This window comes from Peromyscus leucopus, chromosome 1, assembly GCF_004664715.2.
Source record: "Peromyscus leucopus breed LL Stock chromosome 1, UCI_PerLeu_2.1, whole genome shotgun sequence".
NCBI lineage: Eukaryota > Metazoa > Chordata > Mammalia > Rodentia > Cricetidae > Peromyscus > Peromyscus leucopus.
The window spans coordinates 163,149,787-163,169,363 of NC_051063.1; the positions used below are offsets into that span (position 1 = coordinate 163,149,787).

The 19,577-nt window shown below is 43.0% G+C and overlaps 1 protein-coding gene across 2 annotated transcripts; it reads right to left on the minus strand.

The window, feature by feature from the left end:
- Positions 1-2,421: 2,421 nt before the first annotated feature.
- Positions 2,422-17,669, minus strand: Znf570 (zinc finger protein 570). 2 transcript variants are annotated; one of them, XM_028855348.2, is made up of 4 exons: positions 17,309-17,669; positions 11,083-11,209; positions 8,687-8,782; positions 2,422-5,219 (listed from the first exon to the last, which is right to left on the minus strand). In XM_028855348.2, the coding sequence occupies exons 2-4, from the start codon at positions 11,204-11,206 to the stop codon at positions 3,871-3,873; spliced, it is 1,569 nt and encodes a 522-aa protein (XP_028711181.1). In that variant the 5' UTR covers positions 11,207-11,209; positions 17,309-17,669; the 3' UTR covers positions 2,422-3,870. The 2 variants fall into 2 exon arrangements, with proteins under 2 accessions (XP_028711181.1, XP_037058168.1); XM_037202273.1 differs by lacking the exons at positions 8,687-8,782; positions 11,083-11,209; positions 17,309-17,669 and adding an exon at positions 7,156-7,233.
- Positions 17,670-19,577: the final 1,908 nt, after the last annotated feature.

Consider the following 19,577-nt stretch of genomic DNA (forward strand, 5'->3'; position numbering starts at 1 on the left):
TGGAATTCCTTCTGCTTTAGCCTCTGAAATGCTGGAATTATAGAACTAAACCAACCTTGAATATAAACCCTCAAACATGAAAGAGTAGTCTTTTTTGTGGGGATCTCGTGGAGTGGGGTGGTGAAGAGTGAGGTTTGGGGTTGGGGCAGTGCTGGAGCTTGAACTCAGGACTGTGTAACTCTACCACCATTACAAGCCTAGTTTCAGCTGGCAACTGTGGTTGCCTCTTGAAGCTGATGTCCACTTTTTTCCTGAAGATGGTGAATGTGAGGACAGCAATGGCATGCCTGGAGTAAGGAAGTGACTAATAAAAGCAAAAGCAAACACCACTGGAATGTCTTTTATCCTTTATTATGAAACAGTTTAGATAGGAAGATGGAGAATGAGCACTAACCCGGACACCTACAAGCAACTTGAATTGGCTATTTTTGTGGTGCCCCACGTTGGGCACCAAATGTAGCAACCTTTCTTGTCAGACTATCTTTGGTCTGAAACATAAATAATGACCTAGAGACTTATTATGAAAGTTTGGCCTTTAACTTAGGCTTATCTCAACTAGCTCTTATAACTTAAATTAACCCATATTTTTTAATCTTCATTTTGCCGTGTGGCTTTTACCTTTCTTTCATTCTGAATGTTTGACTTTTTCCATGTTTTGTTGGTGTCTGATGCATGCCTATGTTCATCTCCTACTTCTCTTCTCTCTGCCTGGAAGTCCTGCCTATACATCCTGTCTATCTGTTGGATGTTCAGCTCTTTATTAAACCAATCACAGTAACATATCTTCACACACTGTACAAATATCCCACATTTTTGCTTGTTTTTAAATAAATAGCTTTTCTTTGTATTATTTCTCAGTCTCATTTTTAGTTCTTCCCAGAGATCACCACTATTATGGATCTTGTGATTATTTCCATAAATGCTTTCATGTTCTCCCTATATAGTATCTATTATGGAAAGTATATAGCATCTGACTTGTATGCTTTTAAGCCTTGTGGTACTGTGTCATACAAAATACTCTCTAATTAAATATTATTATAGTTTTGGAATTTAACAAGGTTGATGGAAGTATCTCCATTGGCTAGAATAACTGGCATTCTAAATTAAGCCCACTTTTTGGCTACTTTCTTCATTCCTATAAATAGCACTGCAGTGGGTCTTCCATGTACATCTCATGAAACATGAAGACTTGCATTTTTGTAGAGGGTTCAAAGCAGAATTACTGGGTTCAAGACAGTTCACATCCTCAACTTTATAAGATATTGCCAACTGATGCTGCAGACAACCACAACTATGAATATCCACAAGGCTCCACATCTTTCCAGTTAGTTCTTCTTCTTCTTCTTCTTCTTCTTCTTCTTCTTCTTCTTCTTCTTCTTCTTCTTCTTCTTCTTCTTCTTCTTCTTCTTCTTTTCTTCTTCTCCTCCTCCTCCTCCTCCTCCTCCTCCTCCTCCTCCTCCTCCTTCTTTTAAAATACTGGTTTCACTTTGTAGTCTTGGCTGACTTGGAACTTGCTATGTAAAGCAAGCTGATCTCCAACCCATAAAGCTCTGCCTGTGCCTCTGACAAGTGTTCACCACTGTGCCTAGCTGCCAGCATTGATCTTGAAATAGCTCATTTTATGATGGTTTCATTTTGTACAACCCTTACTCCTCATGACATAAAAAATCAATTTTTCTAACCCCTCCAGGTCTACTTTTTGCTACCATCCTGAACCGACCTTTCATATGAAGTTTCTACAAATAGAGTCAATATGTTTCTTGCATTCTTTGGGATTTTCACTTGCCAGAAGCTTCCAGGGCATTGTATGAAATTAAAGGGTACAAGCATTCCATTGAGGAGTTGTAATGGATATTGTTGCAGAATATTTGTATATTGTGAAAATGTGTCTTTGCCAATGTACCTTTTGATAGGTTTAATAAAGAGCTGAATGGCCAATAGCTAGTTAGGAGAGGATAGGTGGTATTTCTGGGGAGAGAGAGAAAGGGGAGGAATCTAGGCACTCAGATTTCACCATCAGATTTGGAGCAAGTCAGGATGTGCCATACTGAGGAAAAGGTAAACGCCATGGGGCATAACATGGATTAACAGAAGCAGGTTTATTTGAGTTATAAGTGCTAGTTGTGGACAAGCCTAAGCAAAAGGCCAAGCTTTCATAATTAATAAGAAGTCACCATGTCATTATTTAGGGGCTGCCAATCCAAAGATAGTCCAACAAGAAAGCTTGCTGTAGAATATGAATTAGGAAGAACCACCAACTCCAATGAGTTTCCTGGGACTATGCTATAGCTTATGGTCCTTAGCTTATTTTCTTGTCATTTTTCTGTTTTCTGGGTGTTAAAATGTATTTTTGGAGGGTTTTTTGAGACAGGGTTTCTCTGTATAGTTTTGGCACCTTTCCTGGAACTCACTCTATAGCCCAGGCTGGCCTCGAACTCGCAAAGATCTATCTGCCTCTGCCCCCACCGAGTGCTGGGATTAAGGTGTGTGACACCATGCTGGTCATAAAATGTATTGTCTCTATATCTAAGTATTATTAACCCTTTCACACTCTGGAATTTAACTGATGAGAATGTAGTATTCATATTGTTCACGTCACATGCTTCAGGGTGCTTAAAGAGTAGCTACTCAATTGTTACAGAATAAATGAAAATCTGTAGTTTTACTTTTGATTTCACTTTGGAAACCACTTGATAAAAGCTTGAAAAGTATATTTTTTTCTAAGTATAAAACAATTGATATGTTTTCATACTGAATTAACTCATATAATTACTTAGGTTTAGTGTCTTTTGATGGGAACTACCCATTTCTGCTTTATGTTTTTAGAGTTAATTGTGAATTCTATCTTCCTGATCTAAATATAAGTGCTGAATACTTCCCCGTGAATCCTATCTTATTGGTTTAATCTACTCCATTCTCTTTAGAAACTTGGTAAAACACTAATAATCAATTATTGTTTTACTCCCTGTGTCTATAATGATGATTCAGAGAGGATGGAAACTCCCATTTATGTTCTAAAATGTTTAGGTTTTCTCAATTCTGATCAGGTGTTTCCCAAAGAGGTTCAACAAATCTTGTTTCAGTTGTGAGAAGTAAATGAGTTCAAATATTCTAACTATACTGAACAGTGCCTGGCGCCTAGTATATACCTAATTCATGTTAGGCATTACTATTTACTGAGTATCTGCTATAGCTGATGTCCTATGTGTAAGTACTCTGCATGCAAATTTCTTATCTCAGTATGCATTAATTTTCAACAGACACTTTCATTTAATACATTTGCACAATACAGTGGCCTTCAATATCTCTATTTTAAGATTAAATCCTGAGGTTTAGATAAGTCAAATAAGTTGTTCAAACTCACACAATACCATAGTAGGGGTAGAACTATGATTTCCCAGAACCTAAGCTCATAGCCTTAAGAAGTGTCTAGTGCCTAAAGGAGATGGGGATAAAATAAAGCTGAATGGTATGTTTGGACCAGACAATGAAAAGTCTTATATATAATTTTAAAGGGTCTTGATTGTCTAAAACCACCAGCAATCAAAAAACAATTTTAGGTGGAGATGGTGATGCATGAATCCTTATACTTAACAAAATCTGCTAGGTGTGGTAGCACATAGTTGTAATCACAGCACTTGCACTTGAGGGGCAGAGACAGGAAGATAATGAGTCGAGGCCAGCCTTGGCTACATAGTGATTCTAAGGCCAGTGTGAGTTACACAAGATCCCACCTCAAAATATAATCATTTTGGGTACATTATGGGAAAAGGATTTAAAGATAGTAATAATAAATACTGGAAAACCCATTAGAACAGTATAGCAGTGGTCAGCATTGAAGACAGAAAAGAACATACATTTCAGAAATATTTAGGAGATGGGATTTACAGGACTTGGTGATTTCCTGGATTGGGTGGCAAGTGACTCCCCATTGTGAATTCTCTGATGATGAGCGAGATGTGCATGTTGCCTGAAGGTTTTCTTGCATTCTTTACATTCATAGGGTCTCTCTCCTGTATGAATTCTCTGATGCTGGGCAAGGGATCCACAGTAACTGAAAGTCTTCCCACAAACATTACATTCATAAGGTTTCTCTCCAGTATGAACTCTCTGGTGTTGAGTAAGGGATGAGTCATTGCTAAAAGCCTTCCCACACTTAACACACTCATAAGGTTTCTCCCCAGTGTGAACTCTTTGATGTTGAGCAAGGTAGGCAATCTGGCTGAAGGCCTTCCTGCATTCCTGGCATTTGTAAGGTTTTTCTCCTGTATGAATTCTCTGATGTTGAGCAAGGTGTGAATTTTGGCTGAAGGTCTTGCCACATTCCTTACATGCATAGGGCCTCTCCCCGGTATGTATCCTCTGATGCACAGTAAGGTATGCACGGAGGCTAAATGCTTTTCCGCAGACCCTGCACCCATAAGGTTTCTCTCCTGTGTGAACTCTCTGGTGTTGAGCAATGGATGACCTATTGCTGAATGCTTTCCCACATTCGATACATTCATAGGGTTTCTCCCCAGTGTGAACTCTCTGATGCTGAGCAAGGTAGGCCATCTGGCTGAAGGCCTTCCTGCACACCGCGCACTCGTAAGGTTTCTCTCCAGTGTGGACTCGCAGGTGTTGGACTAGGTGTGCATTCTGACTGAAAGCTTTCGGACACTCTCTACACTCATAGGGTTTCTCTCCGGTATGAATCCTGTGATGCTGAACAAGGTTTGACCTCTGGCTGAAGGCTTTCCCACATTCTATACATGTGTAGGGTTTCTCTCCAGTATGAATTCTTTGATGTAGAGTAAGGGAGGAACTCTGGCTAAAGACTTTCTCACAATCGTTGCATTTCAAAAGTTTCTTCTCTGTGTAGATGCTCCTGGGCCTAACAGTCTTCAAGCTTTTCTTCAAGCTTTTCTTGTGTGTGCCTTGTTTATATGCATTCTCCTCTGTGGGGGTTGCCTGCTGTGCATGAAGCAATGTGTTCTGATAGAAACTTCCCCAGGATCTGTTATCAACCAGAGCTTCAAAAGTGATGGTCTCTTCCTTGAAATACGCTTTTAGATTCTGAGATTGCCTCTCAAAATGCTGCTCATGGTTCCATTCTCCCATCAACCTGGGATACTCAAGGCCAATACTTCTAAGTTCTTCTATTATCTTTCTGGATGACCGTTCTTCATAAAGTTTCTGCTTTGGGATTAATTCTTCAGTCACATACATAGACTCCCAGTCTAAAAGTAATAAGAAAAAGTGTCTTCTTTATTATTTATCCAGAAAATATGGTCATGAATGTACATGTTTAAAGTGAAGGATGTAAACCCAAAAGAACACTTAATACTTACTTTCACAGTTCTGAAGTATGTAACAAACTGAAAATTGGCTATAAACATATGTGAAGAGTGATTAGAACTTTATGAAAATCAGTAAGGCAAGTCACAGGGTGAGAAGGAACTGGTTATTACTGGATTTGACTGTAAGTATAGATACTGGAATAGTCTGCATTCTCATAATTGCTTCAGTGAAGGACATTCATTGAAAAATAATTATCTGATATCAGATACTCTTGTGGATGCTTTCAGTGTCGTGAGACAATGATCACTGCCTTCATTGATCTTATTTTCTTAGAAGAGACAAAAATAAGCAAGGAAATTTGATTGCATGTTAAATGTACTAAGTGCTACAGAAAAAGGAAAGGGTAGGCTGTATCTATATGTAGGTCCTAAAATGGCATTGACAATTTTATATTTATTTTATGTTTTACTTCATTATAAGTTGTATTTCTACAAAATAACTAACAATAAAAATTTCTTTTACCTTGTTTAAAAATATTTCATTGTTAAACTTATTTTGCTTGGCATTGGTGGCACACGTGTTTAATCCCAGAGGCAGAGGTAGGTGGATCTCTGAGTTCAAGGCCAGCCTGGTCTACAGAGAGTGAGTTCCAGGACAGCCAGGGCAACATAGAGAAATACTGTCTTGAAAAACAAAACAAAACAAAAATCTGTTTTGTGTGCATATGTGTGTTTGCGTGCACACATGCTCATGCCCATGTCATTTGCCATGCGGATGTTGGAGGATAATTTGCTAGATTGGTTCTCTCTGTCCACCATGTGGGTCCTAGTGATCAAACTCATAGTGTCAGACTTAAAAGTAAGGGTTGCTACCCACTGAGACATCTCACCAGCTCCAGTTGCCTATTTCTATTTTAGAAGTAACTAAATGGGGTTTTGCTCTAGTTAAACTTCATATAGGAGATGGAGAGATGGCTCAAGTGATTAAGAGCACTTACTGTTCAGAGGACCCAAAACTGCTTCCAGGCACCCAGGCTTACAACTGCCTTTAACTCCAGCTCCAGGGGATACAATGTCTCTGTCCCCTTGAGCACTTTCACACATGTACACACACACACACACACACACACACACACACACACACACACACAGTGGTGGTTTGAATGAGAATGGCCCCACAGGCTCATATATTTGAGTGTTTGATCCCCATTTGGTGGAACTGTTTGGGATGTATTAGGTGTGGCCCTGTTGGATTAATGTTTTAATCAAAAGCCCATGTTATTCCCAGTTCTCTCTCTCTCTCCCTCTCCCTCTCTCTCCATGCTTGTGGATCAGATGTAAGCTATTAGATACTGGTCCAGCAACAATGCCTCCCTGCCTATTGCCATGATTTCTGCCAAGATGATCATGGATATTGTGGGATATTTGTGAACCCTGAGATTGCATTATTTAAATAAAATCCACCATAGGTCGAGAGGCGGAGCAAGCAACCAGTTGATTGGAAGTAACCGGAGTGTGAAGGGAAGTCAGGAGGTTGGAGAAAGAGAGGCACAGGAGTAAAGGGGTCGGGGGAGCATCCAGTTCAGACAGACTAGGAGAGACTCTCTGAGACTATGGCTGAGGAGGAAGTTCAGCCAGCTGCTTTCTCTGTTTCTCTGAGCTAGCAGGTTTTTACCCCAGCATCTGGCTCCAAAGTCTTTATTGGTAAAATAAAAGGACAGAGACTTAGTTAACACAACATTAGGGAGGCGGTTGAAGCAGCAATGGGGTGTGAAGCCCCTCCCCCACCCCGCCCCCGCCCCGCCCCCGCCCCGCCCGTGGTCTTGAGGCAGTGGTAGTGCTGAGCAACAGCTATAAAAACAACACAGGGACTTACCCTTTGAAGATGTAAGTCCTGATAAACTTTCTTCTATGACTTGACTTGATCATGGTGTCTCCTCACAGCAAGAGAAAAGTAACTAAGACACACACACACACACACACACACACATACATACACGCACACGCACACATACACACACGCACACGCACACACAAAGTTTAAAATAATTTCTAAACTCCATATATGTGATAACGGTTATATGTGAGCGATTGTTTAATAATAACGCATAAAATTCAATTCTGTATCATTTGATACTACAGTTACCCATCAACATTTCTTCTCAGACATTGAGTGTATACATGAACACTGGCTGAGGCAGTGTGGGGTACGGGGTTGAGAGAGGCATTTACAATGGCAAAACATTGTCCTTGATTTTCCCTCAGTGTTTCCTGTCTGTCTGCAAATCCTTCCACACCACAGACCTAAGCCCCTACTCCTCTGCTCCTCAAATGTTCTCCAGCTGCTCGTCTTTGCTTGTTCAAGATCGTCACCTTCCCAGGTACCCAGAATTCGCTGTCTCTCGCCCGTCCTCTGGGCTTCCTTTATGTCCAGCTTTCTTTCCATATGTGCCACCTGTAGCTTTATCATTTCTTTACGGCTAGCCTAACAATTGTTTGACTATTTGTACACACATGTAACCCTCTAGGGCCTTGGGGTGGGGAGCGAGGTAGGAGTGGTGTTGAAAGAACCATGTTTTAAGCACGGGTTGAGTAACGTTGGTATTGATTAGAGGAAAAAGAATGAATGGACTGACAGAGAAAGATGAGACATTTAGAGAGAAACCACTACTTCCAATGGAAGGGAACAGCTACTGAATTCCCATTGTACAACGGAACAGTTCAAGGTACTTCCAAAGTACTATTTTAGAGATGACAACAAAGAGAGATTAAGCAACTCTCCTAGAATTTCACTACACGTAAGAATCAGGATTCGAACCTGGGACTTCATTTACTCTCAGGATGGCCCAGCGCTATCAACTCAGGAAAAGACTATTTCATTTATTGGTTTATTTCTGTTGTTGTTGTTGTTGATTGTTTTGTTTTTTTTTTCCCCTGAGACAGGGTTTCTCTGTGTAGTTTTTGGTGCCTGTCCTGGATCTCGCTCTATAGCCCAGGCTGGCCTCGAACTCACAGAGATCCGCCTGGCTCTGTCTCCCGAGTACTGGGATTAAAGGTGTGCATCACCACCGCCCGGCCAGGAAAAGACTATTTAAATACTAGAAGGGAATTATGAAGAAGCATCAAGAGTCGGAAAACAAATGAAATGAGTCATTAGGAAGAAGGAGCGATGCATGAGGAGAGTGAGGTTGGCCAATAGGGGAGAATATCCTGGAAGGCCCCAAGTTTCCTTTAGGCCCAAAACATTTGGGAACATGCCACAAAAAAAAGAACCAAGAGACATGTTCCTGAGTCGGGTTGAGCGGTCACCTTCAAAGTTCTCCGCCTGTCTCTTTACCCCCTGTCTCTTTACCCCTGTCTCTTTACCCCCTGTCTCTTTACCCCCTGTCTCTTTACCCCCCACTCACCTGTGGACAAACTGTCTGTCAGCTCCGTCTTCGCCGTCCATGGCTCTTTTCCTTGTTCCAACAAGATTATCACACTTGGCTTAGAAAAGCAAAGGCCTGAAAATGTGAAGAGAAAATGGTTATGTGGAGGGCAGCCCACACCTCCCATCTGGTGTCAGCCACAGTGCAGGGCAGGCCCCATGCCGAGGAGGAGCTGGCCAACATAAAATAAATGCAAGGCAGTTTTGTTTCCTTTTGTTTGTTTGGCTTTGTTTTTCTTATTGGCATTTTACCTGTTTGTTTTTATTTTTGTTTTTGTGACTTTTTTGTTGTTGCTGTTGTTTCTTGGTTTGTTTGTTTGTTTTCTTTCTTTCTTTTTGAAAGAGAGAAAGTATAAAGTTGAGTGTGTATGAAAGAGGGGAGGATCTGGGAGGAGTTGGGGGAGAGGAAACCATGATCAAAATATATTGTATAAAAATGTTAATAATAAAAGAATACCTGGGGCTGAGGAGGTGGCTCAGTCAGAAAAGAACCTATGTAAAAAGCATGGTGGCACACATCTGTAATCACAATTATGGGCAGCAGAGACAAGCAGATGCCTGGAGCTCACTGGACAGCCAGTGTAGCCAAATCAGTGAGGTCCAGGGTCAGTGAGAGACTGCATCTCAAAAGAGGTTTGGCTGGTGAGATGGTCTACAAGTGAAGGCACTTGCTGAAGGAGAGTGATGCCCTGAGTTTGATCACTAGGACACACGTGGTAGAGAGAACTGTTACAAGCTATCTTCTGACCTCCATGAGCCTGTGCCAACGCACAACAAATAATTATTTTAAAAGCTCTCCTATTCAAAAACTGTTAAAAAACAGAATATGAAACTACTGGCAGAGGTTGATGACAGGGCTAACTGCTGTTAACTCCATGTGATTTTCACTCTGGCAGACACTCACCCAAGCTTGGAGATGCTACCAAAATAGTCACAATGATGATAGCAAAGTCCCTTATGAATAGAAGTCCCGTTTTGCAGGGAAAAATACCCTTCCTGTCTTAGTTAGGGTTGCCATGTTAGGGTTGCTGTGATGAAACACTATGACCAGAACAACTTGGGGAGTGTGGTGGTTTGAATAAGAATGGCCCCCACAGGCTCATGTATCTGAATGCTTGGTCATATGGGCGTGGCACTACTTGAGAGGGATTAGGAGGTGATATAGGCAGACTTTTTTTTCCCTGCCAGCCAATTCCCAAATAACCACACTAAGACTTATTATTAATTATAAATGCTTGGCTAATAGCTTAGGTTGTCTCCAGCCAGCTCTTTTTTTTTTTTTTTTATGTTTTCAAGGTCGAACAGATATATTTTAGATAGACAGGTCATCTTCAAACACTGCAGAGATCTATAGAATATGGCATTTAAGATGTTTTCATAATATAGATTCTTTTTTTATTACTATGAGACATGTCTGCTCCTGGCAGCACCGATCTACTTCAGAGAAGATGATGGGTACTAAAGAAAACTACAGCCTGGTGGCAGTGTCCAGCCAGCTCTCACAACTTAACTTACCCATTTCTACTATCTGTGTGCTGCCCCGAGGCTCGTTTACCTCATCTATGAGCTTCCCATGTTTTGTCTTCCATGTTTGGCTCTCAACTCCTCAGATCCCACCCTCCTTCTTTCCAGTATCCTCTCTGCCCCGAAAATCCTGCCTAGCTATCAGCCAATCAGCTTTTATTAACAATGAGAGCAATACATCTTCACAGTGTGCAGGATTATTCCACAGCAAGGTGAGGCCTTGTTGGAGGAAGTGTGTCATCTAAGTGGGCCCTGGGGTTTCAAAGATCAAGTCAGGCCCAGTGTCTCTTCCTTCCTACTGCCTGTGGCTATGGATATAGAATTCTCAGCTCCTTCTCCAGGACCATGTCCGCCTGTGTGCCACCACGCTTCCTGCCATGATGACAATGGACTAAACCTCTGAAACTGTAAGCGAGCCCCAATTAAATGCTTTCCTTTATAATAGTTGACATGGACATGGTGTCTCTTCACAGCAATAGAACACTGGCTAAAATGGAGGAAAAGGTTTATTTGGCTTACACTTTCACATCGTAGTCCATCACTGAAGGAAGTCAGGGCAGGAGCTCAAGCAGGGCAGAAACCTGGAGGCAGGAGCTGGTGCAGAAGCCATGGAGGGGTGCTGCTTACTGGCTTGCTCTTCATGGCTTGTTCAGCTTGCTTTCTTATAGAACCCAAGACCACCAGCCCAGGGATGGCACCACCCACAATAGGATGAGCCCTCCCACATCAATCACTAATTAAGACTACGCCCTGCAGCTTGATCTTATGGAAGCATTTCCTTAATTGCAGTTCCCTCCCCTCAGATGACTTCAGATTGTGTCAAGTTGACATAAAACTGTCTGGTATACTTACCCAGAGACACCAAGATCCTATAGTTCTCCAACATCACATGACTGTACAAATGCCTTTGAGAAGAATTCAGACAATCCCATTCTTCTTGGGAGAAGTCAACTGCCACGTCTCTGAAGGTCACCATCTCCTGAAGTGAAAGAAATGAAAGGAAATAATCTCCCCCTCGCCATGTTCACCTCATTTACTCAGCACTGGGACAGGGGCTCTCCCTGATATGAAACCCCCAAACATGTCAGCCATGCTCCCTCTCAGGGCCTCTGTATTTCTCATCACATTCTGAACAGTGTTCCTATGTAGTGAGATCAAGCAGAGTCATTGCATCTTTTCATTCTTTAGAATGAAATAGTTGTTTCTCACTGTATCTAGCAACATTAGAACGAATAGTTGGAGGTTCTTAGACCTTGAAGAAATCATAGTAGAGAACAGTGATTGTTTTCTGTGCATTGTGGAGTTGTTTTTCAGAAGGAATTTTCCATCTGCTGCATGACTGTGGTCACAACACTATCCTGGCACACTTACAGCATCTTGAATTACTGGGCTGCAAACAGTGCACAATAAGGACTGTGATGATTTCCTTCAAAAAACATATAGAATAGATCAAAGGGGCTTTGATAGGAGGAACTTGTTTTACACACACACACACACACACACACACACACACACACACACTCACTCACACACAAACCCTTTGTGTAACAATCAATAATATGCTCTGGCCGGGCGGTGGTGGCGCACGCCTTTAATCCCAGCACTCGGGAGGCAGAGCCAGGCGGATCTCTGTGAGTTCGAGGCCAGCCTGGTCTACCAAGTGAGTTCCAGGAAAGGCGCAAAGCTACACAGAGAAACCCTGTCTCGAAAAAACCAAAAAAAAAAAAAAAAAATGCTCTGAACAGTGGTTCAAGGCTCAGTCTATCCGAGGCTGGACCTCCTTGCTGCCAGAGAGCCTAAATTACATTCTAGAGTGGCTCTCCTCCTTTGATCATCCTTACAACACAGACCAATAACACTCCCACCTCAATTCCCTACCCCCCTAGCTGTGCGTGCTATATTTACTTATAAGTTATATGTAGGAGTGTTTGGCTTGCATGTGTGTCTGCACATCACATGCCCACGGTGCCCTCAGCGGCCAGAAGAGGGAGTTGAATCCCCTGGAACCAGAGTTACAGATGGTTGTGCACAGCAATGTGGGTGCTGGGACCCAACGCCAGTCCTCTCTCTGCAAGAGCAGCCAGTGCTCCCAACCCCTGAGTCCTCTCTGCAGCCCCAGATCAGAGGTGGGGTGCTGAGGTTTGAACCCAGGACTTTGCACATGCTAAGCAAGGCTCTTCAGTGAGCTACATCCTCAGCTCCGTACATTATTTTACTTTTGAGACAGGGTTTCATGTATCCCAGGCTGGTCTCGAATTCTGTGTAGCAGAAGATGACCTTGAACTCCTGATCCTCCTGCCCCCACCTGCCAAGTGCCAGGATTGCCATCACACCTGGATTTTGAGGTCCTGGGTTTAAGCTCAGGGCTTAGTGCATGTGAGGCAGACACTCATCTGAGCTGCAGTCCAGCCCTCTGTCTGCTTCATGTACTGCCTGTCCCTTCCCCTGTGACTGAAATGGAAGCACTTTTCAAGGGCAGTGTGTTGCTTTGGTCACCGCTGTATCCCTGTGTTGAACAGGACTGATACTCATGAGACACTTAAATACTCACTGGATTAGCCAGGTGCAGTGGTGCACGCCTTTAATCCCAGCGGTCGGGAGGCGGATCTCTTGAGTTTGAGGCCAGCCTGAGTTCCAGTACAGGCTCCAAAAGCTACACAGAAGAAATCTCGTCTCAAAAAGCAAAACAACAACAACAAACAAGATAAATAAACAAAAAATATTCACTTGACAATTTAAATGAATGAATGAAGGGTTGACCATTTCAACAAGCTCAAGGGGCTTAAAAAAAAAACGGTCCACAGTTACTTGCTCAGCTCTGAAAATTGTGCTAGACTGGGCACAGCATACTGTTTTTGTGTAGAGAAATGGAAGTTTCCTTCATCATTTTGCTTCTATCTCCATGGGTAGGGCAAAGTTCTTAAAAATCTGGAGCTACGCTATGGTTCATTTGCATTACAGGTTTCTTTATGTGACCACTTGCTGATGAACCTAATATGTTACATGTGTGTGTTTTGAAATACAATCTAATACCTTACAAAAGCAAAAGATGTGACCTGTTGTCAAAGCAATATAAAAGGATGTGACTTATTTTATATTTTATATGGTGGTGGTGGTGGTGATGGTGGTGGTGGTGGTGTGTGTGTGTGTGTGTGTGTGTGTGTGTGTGTTACTTAAAATCAAACTAAGGGCCTTGTGAATGCTAAGCAAGTATTCCACCGCTGAGCTGTATCCCTTGTCTTTATATTTGATTCAATTCTGTTCCCATAAAAATAAAACAGGTTAGGTATGGTGGTGCATACTTTTAATCCCAGCACTCAGGAGGTAGAGACACTGTGAGTTTGAGGCCAGCTTGGTCTACATAGCCAGTTCCAGGACAGCAAGGACAACAAATAAAGACCCTGTCTCAAAACAACAACAACAATAAAAATGCAAGAAAACAACAAAAGGCCTGTTTCAAGCCAGGCAGAGCAGCACAGGCCTGTAGTCCTCGTAGCACTCCAGGGGCACAAACAGGACAGAGAGATTATGGTCAGCTGGATACATAGAAGATCTTGTGTCAAAACACCAAGGACTGGAAGTGCAGCTCGGTGGCACAGCCCTCACCTAGGATAGGAAAGGCACTGGCTTTATTGTTCAGCATTTAGGAGGCTGAAGCAGGAAACTTCCAAGTTCCAGGTTAGCCTGCCGCACATAAAAAGACCTTGTTTTTGTTGTTGTTTAGGAAGAAAGGAAGAGAAACTGTCTCATTGAAACGAAAGGACTCCCGAGGCCCTCATCACTCAGCAGTTGGAAGTGAACCGCTCCCACTTTGCTTTCGCCAACGTTTGGCTGGTGAGGTATTTATGCTCCCCAAGATGTTTTCTTTAGTCTATATAAAACCATATAATAAAAAAGAAAGGGACAAGGGGTGGTTCAACAGGTAAGGGCACTTGTTGCTCCTGCAGAGGACCCAGGTTTGGTCCGTGCACCTCCATGAAGCTCACAGCTGTAACTCCTGTTCTAGGGGATCCAACACCCTCTTCTGACACCTGGGGACACTGCATGCACATGGCACACATACACACATGTAGGCAAAACACCTATATTCATAAAATAAATAAATTCATATATAACGATGCATATATGACATACATAGTTTTTCAATTCTTTTTAAGATTTATTTTTTATTGTGTGTATATGTTTGTGTGTGAATATGAGTGCAGGTGCCTATGGAGGCCAGAAGAGGGTGTCAGAAATCTCTTAGAGCTGGAGGACTGGCAGTTGTGAGATACCTGACATGGGTACTGGAAACCATATTTAGGTCCTCTGCAAGAGCACTATATGCTCTTAACTGCAGAGCAATCCTTCTAGCCCCCACCATCTTTTCTCCAGGTTGTCAGTTTATATTAGCATCAAAAAATAAACACGAGGTCAGCTGCAGACATAGCTTCTTGGTAGGAGTGCTTGCCTCCCATTTACAAGGGCCTGGGTTTGATCGAGAGCATTGCATTTTTAAAGAGAGCTTAAATTCCAAATTAAAAATGAATTTGACCCCTAACAAATGATGACAATGTACTTAGCCTCTATATTTACATGGCCTACACATGTAGAGTTAACCAACTGTGATCAAAATAGTAGAAGCAGCTGGGCACAGTGTGTAACATCTGTAATCACTGCACTCAGGAGGCTGAAGCAGGAGAATTTCAAGTTTAAGGAGCCAAACACTGTCAGAGAGAGTGGGTGAAACAAACACAAGGAGCAGAAAGAATGGGAGAAGGCCAAGCCAGGAGGATATAGCAACAGTCCACACGAGAGATGACGGTTCAGAACAGAACAGCAGCCGCGCCGGGAGTGGAAAGCAGGTTGATTCTAGCCATGTTTGGAAAGTAGAACAAACAGCCCCTGATGGAAGAGTAAGAGCTCCCTAGTTCCCTGGTCTACTTCCCTGGTTTATCCTCAACCCATTCAGTTTACTACCAACAGTGGAAGACAGATCCTACTAAAATGAGAATCAGACCATGACACTCCCCACTCCTGAATTTTACTCAATTTGAAAGATGTTTGCATTTGAGATAGCTACTATGCAACCACATGAACATGTTCAGTAGGCAGTCAGAGATGAAAGTCAGGTTCAGGAATGAGATCTATGCTGTGGAATAATCGTTCTATACACTGTGAATATAGATCACTCTCACTGGTTAATAAAAAGCTGACAGGCTGGTAGCCAGGCACAAAGTTAGGTGGGAAAACCAAACTGAGAATGATGGGAAGAGGAAGGGCAGAGTCTGGAGTTGCCAGCCATATGAAGAATGAGTGGGGCACACAAAGTGGGATAGAGGCAAAAACTACGAGCCTTGGGGCAGCACATAGATTTATAGAAATGGGCTAAGTTGTAAGAGCTACTTAGTAACAAGCCTGAGCTACTGGCCAATCATTTGTAATTAATATAAGCCTCAGTGTGTCTGTTTGAGAGTGACTACAGGACAAGAAAACTCCTACAGATCTAGCCAGTGTAGTGGTGTACACCTTTAGTCACAACACTCAGAAGGCAGAGGCAGATGGAGTTTTGTGAATTTAAGGCCTGCCTTGTCTATGCAGTGAGACTCTACATATCAAAAAACAGAAACAAACAAACAAAAAAGGTTTAGATGTACAGTCTGGTAATTGTGGGCATACAAATAGTGTTTTAAGCCATGCTGCAAGATGAGATTACCAGAGCAGTGAGTGTAAATAAAAGAGCAAGAGACCCAAGAGTAAGTCCTGTGGTACCCAATGTCAACAGGCACTTAAAATCTGCTGATGCATGAATGATGTTTGGGAAGTAACTAGAATTAATCTGGGCTTTATCTTATATATGGCGGAATAGCATGCCAGGAAGAGGGAACAGTATGTGTAAGATCACACATTAAAAATGTATATAGCATTGTATGGCTTTAATGCTGGCACTTGTGAGGCAGAGGCAGGTGGATCTAGGTGAGTTCAAAGCCAGTCTGGTCTACAGAGTGAGTTCCAGGACAGCCAGGGCCACACAGAGAAACCCTGTCTCAAAAAAAAAAAAATGTATACAGGGCTGGGGAGGTGGACCATAGTAAAGAGCATTGCTATGCTCTTAACCGATTCTAATTCAGTTTCCAGCATCCAGGTCAGGCGGCTCACACCTGCCTGTAACTCTAGCACCAGAGGATCCGACTCCCTCTCCTGGCCTCTGTGGGCAGTTGCACACACCTGGCACATACTCACACAGATAAACACACGTGCACTTAAAAAAATCTTTTGAAAAAGATTTTTTTTTAAAATTGTATTTAAAAATTTTAAGGATAGTAGTGAGCTGACTGAAAGAGAGTCACAGAGTGAAAGATGAGCTCAAATGAGATAGTCAGGAGTATTGGGAATCCACTGGAGGACTTTGGGACAACTCAAAGAGAGAATATACCAGCTCACCTGACACACGGTTTTAAGAAGCCCAGAGCCCCCCCCCCTCCACCGGCCCCCAACTCTTCTCTTAAGAAATGGCAATCCCAGGTAACTGAGATGGGAAAAGAACATAAGAAACTAGATGTTCCTCTCAGCATCCAGAACTGCCTACCATTTTAGGTTTTTTTTTCCCCCTCCTGTTTCAACTTTTCCTCCAATAAACAGAGCATGATGGAGAGCTAGCAATACAATCCATGGCCGACGTTATTTCCAATTTATTACTTGGGCAGCAAATACACAGAGTTAACAAAGAGAAATGAGATAGTTTAAAGATACACCTCGAATACATGAGTCACTAAGATTAAATGAGATTGCTTCTCTCCAATAGAAGACTAATTCGGAAACTTGGCAGCATACTGTCACCACTTGGGTAGCTTGAAAAGACACTGGGTGACAGTCTCAGGACCCTCACATACCCAAAGCCTCAAAGACTACATTGCCAGCCACTGTCACACATATGCCACAGTCAAGGCCCTGGGTGTAGTGTCAAATGTTCACCCTCTCCTACACCCCCAATTCTCACATGGTCAGGTGCCACAGTCTGGCATCACTAACAACGGTCTCACACTCCAGTCACAAAGAGGCTGCACGTCCGTGCGCAAGGGGGAAAAGAGAAAGGTACCAGTCGTGGATTCACTCGCACCCTGTCCCACAGTCGACGTGGACTCGCACATCGGGAGACAGTCTCGCCGTACCGTAGCAAACACTGTCTTATTCCGAGGGGCACTCAGAGGCTCTGACGGCCGGTGTCCGGGAGACGCGCGCTGGCCACTCCCCGGCCCACTCCGCGCCCGCAGAACGAACTGCGGGGAAGTCCCGTTTCTGCCCGGAAGGCTCTGGAATCTCCTCCACACCCGCAGCCCTTAGGCTCACGAAATCTAGCCTCAGGGGAAAGGGCCAGGAAAGAAGCGACTCTGTTGCCTGGGCTCCTGGAGGACACAAAGGGGCGACGGCCCAGCTCCCGCTGGGGCCATTGGGAAATGTAGTCCAGACAGAAAGGGCAGCGGCACCACGGAGTTCCGCTGCACTGAAAGGCTCAGTCCCAATGTCTCTCTCACGGCTTTCCGCGGCCAAACCACATATATGCAGACATCCATGCAAGCAGAACACCCATGCACGTGAAACAATTTGAAAATGTATTTATTTATTTTTACTTTGTGTGTATTTTTGCCTGCATTTATGGATGTGCACCACGAGCATGTCTGATGTCAGGAGAAGCCAGAAAAGGACGTCAGAAGTTCCCAGAGTGGTCTTTATTGCTGAGCCGTCTCTCTAGTCCCTCCAAAGATCTTTTTGCTGGATGGAACCCAGGTCCTCACGCATGGCAGGCAAGCTCTTTGCCACTCAGCCACGCCCTCCGTATCTTTTTGATCTGACTCTACACTTCTTCTGAACACATAGCATTTTTTTCTTCAGGAAAAATTTCTTTCACAGTTGTGATTTTGAGAATAAATATCAGACTCTCTGTGTCTTTGTGTGTGTGTGTGTGTGTGTGTGTGTGTGTGTGTGTGTGTGTTTCTCTGAGTGTAACTGTGGAAAACACGACGTGTTAGTTTATCCATACATTTCTGTGATCACATGTGATTGTGTTCACTGTATGATATTCATGATATTTAAATGTGCTGTGATAGGAACAGATTTGTGGGGAGTGCAATGGGACCATTGTGACAGGTTGAAGGATTAAAATAATGGATATATGTTTGTGTATGGAATTCTTCTCTGTGGTGTCTGATTAGAAAAGCCAATACTGTATGGGAGAAGCTATTTGAGGTACTGGGATAAACAGAAAATAAAAGTAAAAAAAATATGGACTAATGCTGGGCATTGTGGTATATTATATACCTTTAATCTCAGTACCTGGGAAGCAGAAGCAGGCCGATTTCTGTGAGCTTGAGGCCTGTAAATGAACGTTTCCTGTCCTGCCTGCCCAGTTCCAAATAAACACACAGAGGCTTATATGAATTATAAATGATTGGCCAATAGCTTAGGCTTGTTACTAACTAGCTTTTACATTTTAAGTATCGGGGACTATGGGGGTCCAGCCCCTTGATAGTCCCCTCCCAGGGTCCAGGAAGAATCTACAACCAGCTGATAATAAATCTTTAATGAGAATAAATGAATTTATGTACACGAAACTCCTTAGTTCATACACTTTATTATTCTGTGATAGTTCTCTCTCTACACAGCTTCTATTCTGCTATCATGCCTAGCTCCTTTCTTGCCTGATTTCTCTATATTTATCTACTGTCCCCTTTAGGTTCTATCTTAATTCCTTCATGTAGTTCTGTCTCTTCTAGGTTCTCATCTATCTAGTTCTTTCCCCTATCAGCTCCTCTCCCATCTCCTTCTCTGTCATCTGGTTCTTCCTCATCTTGTTCTTCCCCATCTGGCTCTTCCTCATCTTCCATCTTGTTCCTCTAGTACTGTCTTCTAGCCCTTCAATCTAGTTCTTCCCCATCTCAGTTTGTTCCTCTCAAGTTCTTCCCCATCTAGTTCTTCCATATTCTTTTCTCTTCTCCGTCCTCTGCCCTGGAAGTCCCGGTATATAAAAGGAGGGTCCGAGCTAAATTGTGTAAAGCCATTATTTAAAGTCCACCTGACCTAGGCGGTGTCCCCTTATGAAATTTACCTTAAGCCAGGAGACTTGTATGTGGGCTGCTATCACTATTAGTCCTTGAAAGTTGGGGCCCACCTGGGTAGTGTCTCCTTGTGGAATTTAAGTCAGGAGACTTGCATATGGGCTGTTATCACTGTTATCCTTGGAAGTTGGGCGCCCACCTGGGCGGTGTTTCCTGTAGTCCTTGAAAGTGGCTAAGGGAGATATCTGATTCCAGAGAAAGCCTTTTCCTGAGGCTGTTCTCCAAATACCTGGAATGTGTATGTCCAGAGAG